General features: G+C 36.8%; 1 protein-coding gene across 1 annotated transcript in view; it reads right to left on the bottom strand.

Moving 5' to 3' along the window:
- The window catches only part of LTK (leukocyte receptor tyrosine kinase), a gene marked incomplete at both ends in the record, with an annotated part of 140,197 nt that overhangs the window by 72,173 nt on the left and 54,595 nt on the right, over positions 1–13,429 (bottom strand). The window contains 4 exons of the mRNA XM_081341750.1: positions 828–928; positions 6,079–6,228; positions 6,921–7,049; positions 7,670–7,809. Coding sequence (XP_081197876.1) covers positions 828–928; positions 6,079–6,228; positions 6,921–7,049; positions 7,670–7,809 — 520 coding nt within the window. The remainder of the gene's footprint in view (positions 1–827; positions 929–6,078; positions 6,229–6,920; positions 7,050–7,669; positions 7,810–13,429) is intronic.

Below are 13,429 nucleotides of genomic sequence, written 5' to 3' on the forward strand. Positions count from 1 at the left end.
ATTAAAGTCCTTGTTTAAGCAAACATAGTCTTGTCCTTAAGGCAGATGATGATTGGGATGCCATATCCTGTCTGTGAAACTACACGTACTTCATGTAATTTTCTTCTGTAAACTGTTGTCTGATAAGAATGTGCAGGATGTAACCATATAAGGCACAATGTATAACAATGTATAACTAGGAATTAGAGGTGTATAAATATGTCTGTTCATGAGCCCTTTGGGGTTCAGACCTTTTGCTTTGTTTAAGCCTTCTGAACCTGCGAAATAAACCTTTCCTTTCCTGAAGAGCTGGCGTGAGTCTCTTCTTTCTACAACACAGGGGCTGCCTTTGAAGATCATCCAGAACACAGTTCAGGGCGCTCCACAGTTTGTCCATACTACAGTGCTTGTGCACTGATGGTTGGGGTGGCATAGGAACAACAAGGGAACACTTCCTGCCATATTCTCCTGTATTGTCAAGGCAATCCTGCTCTTTAAGTTGTGAGAAATCTCAAGTTTCACAATCAATTTGATTTTTCTTAAAATCAGAAAACTGTATCCAACTGTCAAATAGAATCATATACTTGTTTTTTAAAATCAGCTTGGATCTGGCTTCAAACTGGATTGGAGGTGATTGTATACCCTGTTTCTCTGGCATGCACAGTGATGATTATTACAAATAAAACTCTTAGTACAGATCTTTTGTGAAGAATCATTTTGATACTTTTGACCAAAAAGAATATAATGTGAAAAAAAGACCAAAACAAAACAAAACAAAACCCCTGCATGTCACACACACAAAAATCTGCAAAGTGAAATTTAATTGCCTAAAGAAGAGGTTAAAGTACCTTATAAGATCCATTGGAAAGAATGGCTGGAAGGTCAGTGCTGTAAGTTCGGGCATGACCGTCTGTGTGTTCAGTATTTACAGGTAGATAGAGAAAATGACCTGGGGAAAAAATTTGGAATTAGATTTCAGTGGTATTTTGGGGACAGAGCTATAGTAGAATGTACATTAGAACAAACATACTGACGCTTCACCAAGAATATTATATTATGATATTCAGGAAACTAGAATATTTTATGATATCCTAAAAACTAACATAAAATAAAGAGAACAAAAAAGAGAGAGAATAGCAGGACAAAATGCAAAAGAAAAAAAAAAAGAAATGATAAGGAAGAAACTGAATTTCTTTGAAGCAAATACAAGTATGATTACAAAATGATCTCTTAATTATGGTTACAAAAAGCTCTGTTTTTCTTTTTTCTATTTTTTTCTTAAACATCAAAACCACAGTTAATTTTTTTGCTTCATTTTCAGTCAGCCATAAATGTAGACGTCTTTTCTCTAAGTACAGAAGTGACTTTGATCATCTCTGCAAGATCCATAATTCTTTCAACCATTTCTCCATCATGGCTAATGCCATAGCTTTCCACTTTTGAGCACATAACAATCTTACTGAAACTGTCATATATAAAAACAAGATTCCATGACTTTTTTTCCCCAGCTGTCTATCCATTAGTCCCAGAATAAAAGCTTCTGGTTTTAATTGTACATTAATCTTTAAAATCTTTTGAATTAGTGAACATATTTCTATGCAAATTTTATTGCATGTCCACTAAAAATATCCCTTCATATCGTTCATATATCCAATATAAATTTGAAACACCTTCATACATTCTAGACAATTTCTCTGCTGACATATATCAATGATACATTGTTTTATAAACATTGTCTTTAGCACTAGACCTTATTCTAAATTTTCTTTCAGTCACATATTTTCCCATTATTCCATTTGTATACTGTGAGCAAAATTTTTAGTCCATTTTATCTTACATTTTTTTACTTGTTCTTCTTCTGTCTCAAATTTCAACAAAAGTTTATACATTTTTAACAATAACATATTCATCATTGTACAAAGTTCTGTTTCAAATTCAGTGTTTAATTGTTCAAAACCATAAAATCTGATAATTGTACATAACCATTGCCAAATACTGTATATCCTTCTGTTACCAAATCTTTCCTTGATTTTATTTTATATTCCCTTTGAATAAATTGACAACATAAATTTGTATTTATTCCATATTCTCAGAATGGCACATCTAATGTAAAATCTACATGAAGCTTAGCTTTGACATATGACAAACATCCATGTCACCCAAATCTCAGTTTGCGTTCTTCTAACTCAAGTAACTTTTTATATTTCAGCAACTCCCATCAACTCTCTTTCATCCAAACTAAATAACAAACAGCAAAGTATAATTTTATGTCAAGTAAACCCAATCCTCCTCTCCTATTTAATTTGTGGTTTCCCCCCACCCCACCGGCCATAAAAATTTAGAAATATCCTTCTGCCACTATTTAAATGGTACACTGGCTGTCAAAAAAAACCCGGTACTGTCTAGAACAAAAATAACCTTCTAAGTAAAACAGTCATCTTTATCACAGATATTCTCCCCAACAGTAAGAGTTCCACTTTATCACATTTTAACATTTCTGTTTTGAATTCATTCCATAACTTAATATAATAATTTTGAAATAACATACAGGCCATATTTATCAACAGATATTTTAACATTTTCAGTTTTAAAATCTATTTTCTTTATCAGTTCTGTTTACTCTTGTATTGTCATACTTTTTGTTAATGTATTTCTCTTTTGTTTATTAATTTTGAGACCTGTTAATGCACTAAATTCATTTAATTTAGTTATTAATAATTCATTTTCCTTTTAAGGATCTTCCAAAAGCAACATCAAATTATCTGCAAAAGCTCTTATGAATCTCTTTTTAAACTCTTTACACTCACAATCCTCTCTTCTCATCTTATGTCTGTGTTCAATATTTCAATACCTAAAATAAACAAAAGAGGGGGAAATGGGCAACTTTATCTTCTTTTTTTTATATCTCACATGGTTTTGTTAGCTCTCCATGAACAATTATTTGTGCTGTCTGTAGAGTGTAAGCTTAGGACTGCCCCTGACCTTCGTTCATTCCGCCGGGACCTGAAGACCTGGCTCTTTGAGCTCTCCGGCCCAGGCTGAGAATTTTTAACTGGGGTTTTTATTTTTAGGGATAATTTAATCTTTTTTAATTGTTTTTTTAACATTTGTATTTTGTATTGGTTTGGTTTTTAAATACCCTGTAAACCGCTCTGAGTCCTTCGGGAAAGGGCGGTATATAAATCTAATAATAAAAAATAAATTGATTTTACCCAGTTTATAAAGTTCTCCCCAAAGTTCATATTTTCTAAACCATCGAACAGAAACATTCAGTTCAAATTGTTAAAAGCCTTCTCTGCATCTAGAAAGACGCATGTGGCTTGTTTTTCATTATGTTTTTTCAAATGTTTCCCTAATGTCCTACACATTTCTAAAATTGCCCTTCAATTATCTTTTAGGTAAAAATCTACATTGATCTTCATGAATAAATTCTTGCAAAATTATTTTCAATCTTTCAGTTCAAATTGTTGTAAGCAATTTATAGTCTTTGTTCAATGGCATTAGTATTGTTAAAGTCAAATCTTGTCCCTCTTTGAGTATCAATGCTATACTGGCCTCTTTCCAAGTCTCTGGCATTTTCCTCCCTGTAAAGTAGAATTCATTGTGGTTTGTAAAAATTCTAAAAAAAATAACCATCCTCATAGTACCTAATAGTCCATCTGTTCCAGGAAACATTCCTAATTTAATCTCTTGTATAACTTTCAAAGCTTCCTTGTTGTTACAGGTCCATTCATAATTTGTGTTTGTTCTTCTGTGATTCTCCGTAAATTTTGTTTTCTAAGGTATTCCTCCATTTTCTCCAATGGAATATCATGTTCTTTATATAAAATTAATACTGATACAATGTTCCTTGAGTAGTAATATTATCTGTTCATATAGAATCAGCCTCTAGTAATTTCAATATCATTTTCTTTCCCCTTTCTTTTCGCAATTTATATGCCAACCATTTCTCTGGTTTCTTTGCAAATTCAAAAAAAAATATTTTTTTACAGATTTTACAATTTTATTTCCATTTTTGTCATTGTTAATTGTTGTTTTAAGATCTTGATTTATTGAGAGATACTTATATTCCCTAGGAAGTTCTTTAATTCTTTTCTTTTTATCTCCACCAGAATATATTGTCTTTTCTCTTTCTTCTTCTTAATTTCAGAATTATCTTGAATTAGAGAACCTCTAATAAGGGCTTTACTTGCATCCCAAACCATTTTCACATCAATGCCTTAGTTTAAATTAATTTCAAAGAATTCTTCTAATTTATTTTTAAAATCCTCAACAAATTCCTTTCTGTAACAATACTTCATTTAATCTCCATCTTAAAAAATTTGGTTTTTGTTTTATAACCAAAATCACAGGATTCTGGTATGAAAAAGTAAAATTTCCATTTTAGATATTTTATTAGCCAAGACTTTTCAAATACAAATTATGCCTACTTTTGAAAAAGAGTTGAGTTTTTCTGAAAAGTAAAATATTCTCTTTAACTACCATTTTCCATCTCCATATATCAATCAACCCAAAATTAATCATCAAATCAGAAAAAAGTGGTAGATTATCCTACATAATTTTAATATTTAATATTTTTCTCAAAGTTCTGTCCATTTCCATTCCAATCTCTCTTCAAAAACCAAGTTTCATTAGAGAAATCCATCAATCTCTCCATAAGTTGTTTGTAGAACATTACTTTGTCCTCATTAGAGGCATAAATCCCCAACATTATAGTTTTGACCCCAAATAAATTAACTTCTACCTCACAAATCTACCATATAAAATAACTTCATTCCTCTTTTTTAATGTCTGCTGAAATATATTCTTCACCAAAAGTTTTTAAGGCAAATATTTTGTGCAAAAGGGTTATCTTACCATCCTTCTTTGATCCAGAGAGATTACACAGTTTGGCATCCACCCTCTAGCAGTATTCTTGGCTACAGTGTCCCTTTGCTCCTTTGGAGACATCTGCCCACCATAATTCCTCACCGGAAGCTTCATATTTTCCATATCACACATGATTTTATATATTTCAGTTTCCCCTTGCCTGATTTTGCTCTAAACAAAAAACCTAAATGCTATACTCTTTCCTTGTTGTGAGTTACTCTGATTCCATAGACAGGTTACCTAAGCTACATACTATTCACCTGCTAGTCCATGGCTAAAATCCAATTTTAATATCAGTTGCTTATAGAATGTAGAAAATTTCAGTTTCAAAACAGATTTTATAGATTGTCTTATAGTATTCTCTTGAAAAATACAAAGCTTTATGTTTCCCCTCAGGCTGTTTTCTGATTTCATGCATAATGAGACTGTATGTTTTCCTTCACAGATGGACACTCTCTCAAGGCAGCACTATGAACATCCCTCTACAAAAGATGTAGCTCAGAAGCATACAATAAGAGCAATTAAGATGATCAAAGGCTTGGAAACTAAAACATATGAAGAATGACTGTGGGACTTGCATTTGAGGGACAGCCACAAAGAAGAGGGGTCACATTATTCACCAAAGCACCGGAGGGCAGGACAGGAAACAATGGTTGGAAACTGATCAAAGAGAGAAGCAATCTGGAATTAAGAAGAAACTTCCTGACAGTGAGGACAATTAACCAGTGGAACAGCTTGCCTCCAGAAATTGTGGGTGCCCTATCACTGGAGATTTTTAAGAAGAGACTAGACCAGGGGTGTCAAACTCAATTTCATTGGCCAGGGCCAAGGCAGTGGGGGCTGTTCCCTCACTGTTTCCAGGATGGCTTCACGGGCCACATGAAACCACTTCGTGGGCTGGATCCGGCCCCTGGGCCTTGTGTTTGACATGTCTGGACTAGACAATCACTTGTCTGAGATGGTATAGGTTCTCCTGCCCAAGCAGGGGGTTGGACTAAAACACCTCTATTCCATTCCATTCCATTCCATTCCATTCCATTCCATTCCATTCCATTCCATTCCATTCCATTCTATTCTATTCTATTCTATTCTATTCTATTCTATTCTATTCTATTCTATTCTATTCTATTCTATTCTATTCTAAAGTTGCTCAACGTTTCAATAAATAAAAGGATCCCAAATGGAGATGCCCTTCCAGCTAAAATGAAAGATGAAGAATAAGGAATATACCTCCAGTGGCTTGTAAGGCAGATCCTCCAATCCAGTTTTCATGCATCCTTGAAAAATCACTAATAGTCCAGGAAGAATTTATATTTCCATCCATTGTCCAGCCACAGGCACCTTCCTCAAAAGAACAATGTGCCCCCTCTGTTAGGCTACCTGGAAAAAACCAGTAAGAGTGATTTTTATAAGAAACAAACAAAAAAGATCAATATAGTATATTGTGAAGTATGGTTAACTGTGTACAAAAACTCATAGGTACATAAAATTTACATTTCTACTAAAATCATTAAATATTTTTTTCTTCTTACTATTCTTAATACTAAACATATAAACTGAAAAAAATCAGCTGCCTAGGAATAAGCATCCATCAAAACGTCAAGACCCAAATAGTAAGGTATTTTCTGATCTAGGAAATAATGCTAGCACTAGAAATAAAAGTCATTTGTGAAAATAACAGGAAATAACAGAATAAGGACCTTGGAGGTATTCTAGTCCAACCCCTGCTCAAGCAGGAAACCGTATACCATTTCAGACAAATTATTGTCCGATCGCTTTTTAAAAACCTCTAGTGTTGGAGCGCCCACAACTTCCAGAGGCAAGTAGTTCCACTGATTAATTGTTCTAATTGTCAGGAAATTTCTCCTTAGTTTTAGGTTGGTTCTCTCCTTGATTATTTTCATTCATTGCTTTTTGTCCTGCTTTCAGAACCAATCAATATTTTTTTGTTCCTTGCTGAAGTTTTTGCAGGATTAATAAAGAACAAAAGGTTGGGCTTAATATTTTCATTCCAACGATAGTTGATAAGTAAGAACTCCTTGAAAGAATGAGGCAGGCAGGTTCACATTTACCACAGAGGGATCCATCTTCTTCTTTGGTTGGACAATCAGAATTGAAACTGCAAACCTCTAGGTTGCTGACACAGCCCTCATGTGGGCAGGAGATAGGAGATCCCTTATCAAAGTTGGAAAAACCTTTATCTGAAAGGAAAACAAACAAGAATATCAACATCTAAGTCAGTCTTCTCTGACTTGATTTTTAAAATGTACCACTTTTACAGCCTGGAATCTGTGTCTATGAGCTTTCTAGGATGAGTATCAGTCTGGAGGAAGTCTGATAAACATTTTTTAATGTTTTTATCATCCTCTGGATCTGATCCAATTGTGCAATGGATTGAACTTGAGTTGCACTGGATATGTGTAAAAGTCAGACCAAGGTCATCTGAAGCTGTAAGTAGTAAAGAGAATGGGCCCATTTTTCAGATTTAGGGGGAAATCCTTCCTTCCTTGTTTCCAAACCTAAGGCTTAGCACACTTTGTTTAATTTTCTATTGGAAACTGATGGGAATTTTCAGCAGTTTGGGCTACATAATCCTGGGAGAGCTTCTGGAGACCTCAAAATAGGGGTTAAGGGGCCATGTGTGGCTTGAAGGCCACAGTTTGCTTACTCTGGTTAAGATATAAAATAGTAAAATTTAAATTTAAAATAATAGATTTTAAAATTATTTACTTCACAGCCTATTGCTGAATCTTAGGCCAGAAACAAGTCAGTTTATCTTATCCAACGATCACAATTTTTTCAAATGTGAATTCTTACATACCATGAAGGCAATTTTGAAGTTGCAATGAGCCCAGTGCCAAAAAACCAGAATTCTTTTCCTCACAACTTGAATACAGCAAAGTGATCTCAAAAGGCCTTTCCATTTGTCCAATTGGGCCTATTAGAATTTTCCATTTCACCCTGAAAATCAAAGCAGTTGACATGGTTAATAAATGTGTTTATCTATAAAGAGCACAAATGTATCCAAAGGATTTCATATATCTTATCTCAAGTTATATTTTTAGAACTGTGCAGCTTTGGTCAATTATGTAGTAAAGTTGTTAGATGTTAATAATAATATTTTGCTATAATCTGAACCTGAGAGGATCTCTTATACTGCTTATAAACTGCTCTGCCACTAAACTGTATTGTCACCCAATGCCTGAGAATCACGACTTTAAGTATTTTGCTTTAGTTATAATAGCACATATTGTGAGACCCTACCAAATGAAGTAAGCATTAATTAAAACTGGTTTTTATTCATTTGTTTTTAATTTGTTTTGACTTATTTTTAGTAGTGAAAACAGGGAACTACAGGAGCAACAGAGAAAAAATAGATGAATAGTGGTACAATGAAGAAAAAGCTAGATATGTTATGCTGATTAAAATAACTAAATGTGACTGACAAATGGATGTATGGAAAGGAAAGGAACGAGAAGGAAGGAAGAGTGGGAGGAAGGATGCAAGGAAGAGTGGGAGGAAGGAAATATATAGGGAAAAAAGAATGAATCCATATAAACTATGAATGGTTATGTAATTAAATTTTCAAGCTTGTCATTGAACATAGATCATATTGAAACAGACTGCCTCATTTTCTAATTTTTAGAATGCACTCTTTTCAAAGATAGATAGCATATATTCCTATCCTAGATCCATTCCTTAAAATCAGAAGAATAAGTTTATTGGGATGTATTAAAATTGTTTCGTCATGCTCCAGGCTCAGTCAAACCAAAGCTCTTCATGAGGAGACTAATTTCACAATCTTGGAATACAGTTCAACATCACATTCTTTCCCTTGAAATCTGCAGTGTGAACAATGAAGAACAATAATGAAGATATAAGTTGATGTTGCATTTAATTACGGCAGTGAGACTTTTAGTAGCGCAATATTGAAAGAAGGAGGAACTGCCAACTATAGAAGAATGGACTTTAAAAGTTTCCAATTTGGCGGAAATGGCAAAGATTTCAGCGTATTTGAAAGACCAGTCGCAACAGAGATATATTGTGGAGTGGCGAAGATGGATTGATTACATCCAGAATAAATATGGGACTAAAAAGTTTCACCTAGCATTTGAATAAGTATTGGATTTATGTGATATATAAATTGCTTGTAGTTATTTTATTAAGAGTTAAAGTGCGATAGAATTTAATATTTTATTGTTGTTTGCATATTGTAGATTATGTTTGTTTGTATTTTTATACCCTGTATTTAGCTCTGGGAAGTCGGGGAGGGGGGAGGGGGAGGGGAGGGTAGAGTTGGGGAGGTTGGGGGAGAGGGGAGGGGGTTGGGAGGGGTTTTGTTTTTTAAAAAAATGTACTGTAAAACTTTTCAATAAAAAAAGATATGTGATGAGTGAGAAAATGGCAAGTAACAAAAAGAAACAAGACAGCTCCCGAATCATCCAAAGAAATTTTTCTCATTGGGTGCCCTTCAAATATTTGAATATAACTTTCAGAATTCCTGATTGGCATAGATAGTTGAGCTAGGAATTCCAGGATGTTTCTTGACTAGTGAATTATAGCCACATTCTGATGTCACTGAATGAGGCCAGTTATCACCTTCTAATACAGAGTAGTTTTATGGCAGTGAATGGTAGCTTCCCTGTCAGCCTTTCTCTTACCAGCATCCCTATTCCTTACCAGTAAGAAACAAACTGAATAGACTAGCAATCATCATCACCAAACAACTACTTTGTACTCACACTGTAGTCTCCTGGCTAATATAACATCACCATATGCTAAATAGAATAAATAAAACCAGTAAGAAAACCAACCATCAACTAACGTGGCAGAGCAGGTGCTCCCTGCTTTTTCATCTCCTATATATACAGGTGAAACTCGAAATATTAGAATATCGTGCAAAAGTTCATTTATTTCAGTAATGCAACTTAAAAGGGGAAACTAATATATGAGATAGACTCATTACATGCAAAGCAAGATAGTTCAAGCCGTGATTTGTCATAATTGTGATGATTATGGCGTACAGCTCATGAAAACCCCAAATCCACAATCTCAGAAAATTAGAATATTGTGAAAAGGTGCAATATTCTAGGCTCAAAGTGTCCCACTCTAATCAGCTAATTAAGCCATAACACCTGCAAAGGGTTCCTGAGCCTTTAAATGGTCTCTCAGTCTGGTTCAGTAGGAATCACAATCATGGGGAAGACTGCTGACCTGACAGTTGTGCAGAAAACCATCATTGACACCCTCCATAAGGAGGGAAAGCCTCAAAAGGTAATTGCAAAAGAAGTTGGATGTTCCCCAAGTGCTGTATCAAAGCACATTAATAGAAAGTTATGTGGAAGGGAAAAGTGTGGAAGAAAAAGGTGCACAAGCAGCAGGGATGACCGCAGCCTGGAGAGGATTGTCAGGAAAAGGCCATTCAAAAGTGTTGGGGACTTTCACAAGGAGTGGACTGAGGCTGGAGTCAGTGCATCAAGAGCCACCACACACAGACGGATCCTGGACATGGGCTTCAAATGTCGTATTCCTCTTGTCAAGCCGCTCCTGAACAACAAACAACGTCAGAAGCGTCTTACCTGGGCTAAAGAAAAACAGACCTGGTCTGTTGCTCAGTGGTCCAAAGTCCTCTTTTCTGATGAGAGCAACTTTTGCATCTCATTTGGAAACCAAGGACCCAGAGTCTGGAGGAAGAATGGAGAGGCACACACTGCAAGATGCTTGAAGTCCAGTGTGAAGTTTCCACAATCTGTGTTGATTTGGGGAGCCATGTCATCTGCTGGTGTTGGTCCACTGTGCTTCATTAACTCCAGGGTCAACGCAGCCGTCTACCAGGAGATTTTGGAGCACTTCATGCTTCCTTCCGCAGACGAGCTTTATGGGGATGCTGACTTCATTTTCCAGCAGGACTTGGCACCTGCCCACACTGCCAAAAGCACCAAACCCTGGTTCAATGACTGTGGGATTACTGTGCTTGATTGGCCAGCAAACTTGCCTGACCTGAACCCCATAGAGAATCTATGGGGCATTGCCAAGAGAAAGATGAGAGACATGAGACCGAACAATGCAGAAGAGTTGAAGGCTGCTATTGAGGCATCCTGGTCTTCCATAACACCTCAGCAGTGCCACAGGCTGATAGCTTCCATGCCACGCCACATTGAGGCAGTAATTGCTGCAAAAGGGGCCCAAACCAAGTACTGAGTACATATGCATGCTTATACTTTTCAGAGGTCCGATATTGTTCTATGTACACTCCTTTTTTTATTGAAGAGAGTTCTGGCACCTTTTTTTTAAAGAAAAAAAGGCCTGCTTCCCTCCCTCTCTCACCATCCTTTCAGAACATATCCTTCCATCCCCCCACCATCCAGTCATAACTGAAGAAGCTTCTTGGATAAGAAGCAAAATGTTGTCGTCTTCTTCGAGGAAAAAACAAGTTCAGTTGCCTTTTGAAAAAGCACCTTTGAGACAACTGTGACCTGGATGATGGAGAATCTCCACAGACATTTGGACACAAGAGGGAATCAGAAGGAACTGAAAATTACTATTAAAGAAGAACACTTACATGTGACTTTCTAATACAGAATGGAGCAAAATATCTTAACACTGAACATATTGAAGGATATTTTTGAACAATGGAGCCAGAAGTTAATTTTAAGAATATCTGCCTCTGTAGATGGATTTTGTTTAAAAGATATTACAGAAGAGGAACAAATTTTACCAGACAAGAGTGAGAGTGATTTGAAAGTGGGTTTGAAAACGACAGATTAAAAAACTGATGTGGAAAAAAATGCTACACTAGAGAAATGAAATGATGTTTTCATAATGAAAAGGGATATACAAATAAGAAATCAAGAGTGACCTGGAAAACTTTTCTATATTGGATTTACAAAAGAAACTTTTAAAATGGAGTCTTTGAGGCTCCCTGTTTGCTTACAGATATTTAATTATCCAGCTAGGTAACATCATCAGTGCCGGAGAGTGCGGGATTTTCTCTGTTTATAGACATTAATGTTGAAAGAATATGTTATATATGCAGGCACCTGCATAGCAACAGCCACCAGGGGGCGTTGGCCTGAACGGTTTTGGCGGGAAACCTAGTTTCGGCGGGAAACCTAGGGCCAACCCCATTGGCTGGCCGCCTACCTGGCTAGGTATTTAAGGAGGCCAGGTAACCCTCATTCTCCAGTACGCTACCCCCCCCAATAAAGAGCTGAACACGTACTGCGGATGGCATCTCTTCCTTGCGTCAGACCCACCACATTACAGTGGCAACGAAGGTGGGATTCTGCCAACAGAAGAGCTGAAGTCACTAGGGGAACGCACTGCACGCTGAAGGAAAGAGGAATCTTTCCCTTCCTCCCCAACGCGATCGCCAGCCACCGCAACTGGCCACCGCAAGACACCGGCTCTGGCCGCCACGCAAGCAATGCAACCACATGCCACAACGACCGATGAGTCCACACCCCAGGGGAGGTCAGTCTAACCAAAAATGACCCAGAACCAGAACTAGAGGAGGATGGCCTCCTACAACCGACGCTGCTCAAGCCAGCACAAGGGCATCACGAGCCCGCTGCCCAAGTCCAGGGCCAAGCCAAACCCAGACGGTCCACCAGACCCCACAGAGCACCGGCATACCTAGCGCACTATGTGTGCAAGTGACCACCCCATAGTTGTGTTGTATTAACACACAGTGTATATAGTTATGTAGTTAGTTATAATATTGTTCTATAGTTGTTATGTGGTTCTTCTCTAAGGGGGGAGGGGTGTTATGTATGCAGGCACCTGCATAGCAACAGCCACCAGGGGGCATTGGCCTGAACGGTTTTGGCGAGAAACCTAGTTTTGGCGGGAAACCTAGGGCCAACCCCATTGGCTGGCCGCCTACCTGGCTAGGTATTTAAGGAGGCCAGGTAACCCTCATTCTCCAGTACGCTACCCCCCCAATAAAGAGCTGAACACGTACTCCGGCTGGCGTCTCTTCCTTGCGTCGGACCCACCACATTACAGAATAGTCATTCTTTGGTGGACTTTTGCTACATAAAATATACAAATGGGAGAAATCTTCCTAATCTCCACAGCATTCACCCCTTACAACAAGCCAGTTCAGGAGGGAAAATTGCCTCAACAAATTGTGAAAGCTAAAGTCGTGAAGTAGAACTGCCTGATGTTGATATGTCATTTTTGTTGATGCCTTCTAAAAAAAAATAAGTTCCACCAATCACTCCCTTGAATTTCATGTGGCAAGTCAAGGCCAAAAGGTGTTTTTAAACAGAAACACACATAAAACTAGATTATGTATTGATCTGTTGATGAAAATATGACCTGAGGCTTGCATGAACCTTTATGTGTGCTTCCCCTAGGGGCAATTGTTCAGTATTCACTAATTGCAACAACTTCATATAACATATCTGCCAGAAATAACAATACCAATATATGGTAACTCATGGTATATTTTTGATGTTCAGTTTTTGCCCTTTACACAACTTACATAATTATATTAGATCTTTTAGTTCTTAAACAACAGTACTTATATTTCCTGCATGTTATTCAGTTCTCCAACTCTGAATCATCGTTGTGTCAC

The sequence above is a fragment of the Vipera berus genome (genome assembly GCF_964194415.1).
Source record: "Vipera berus genome assembly, chromosome: 1".
Taxonomy (NCBI): Eukaryota; Metazoa; Chordata; class Lepidosauria; order Squamata; family Viperidae; genus Vipera; species Vipera berus.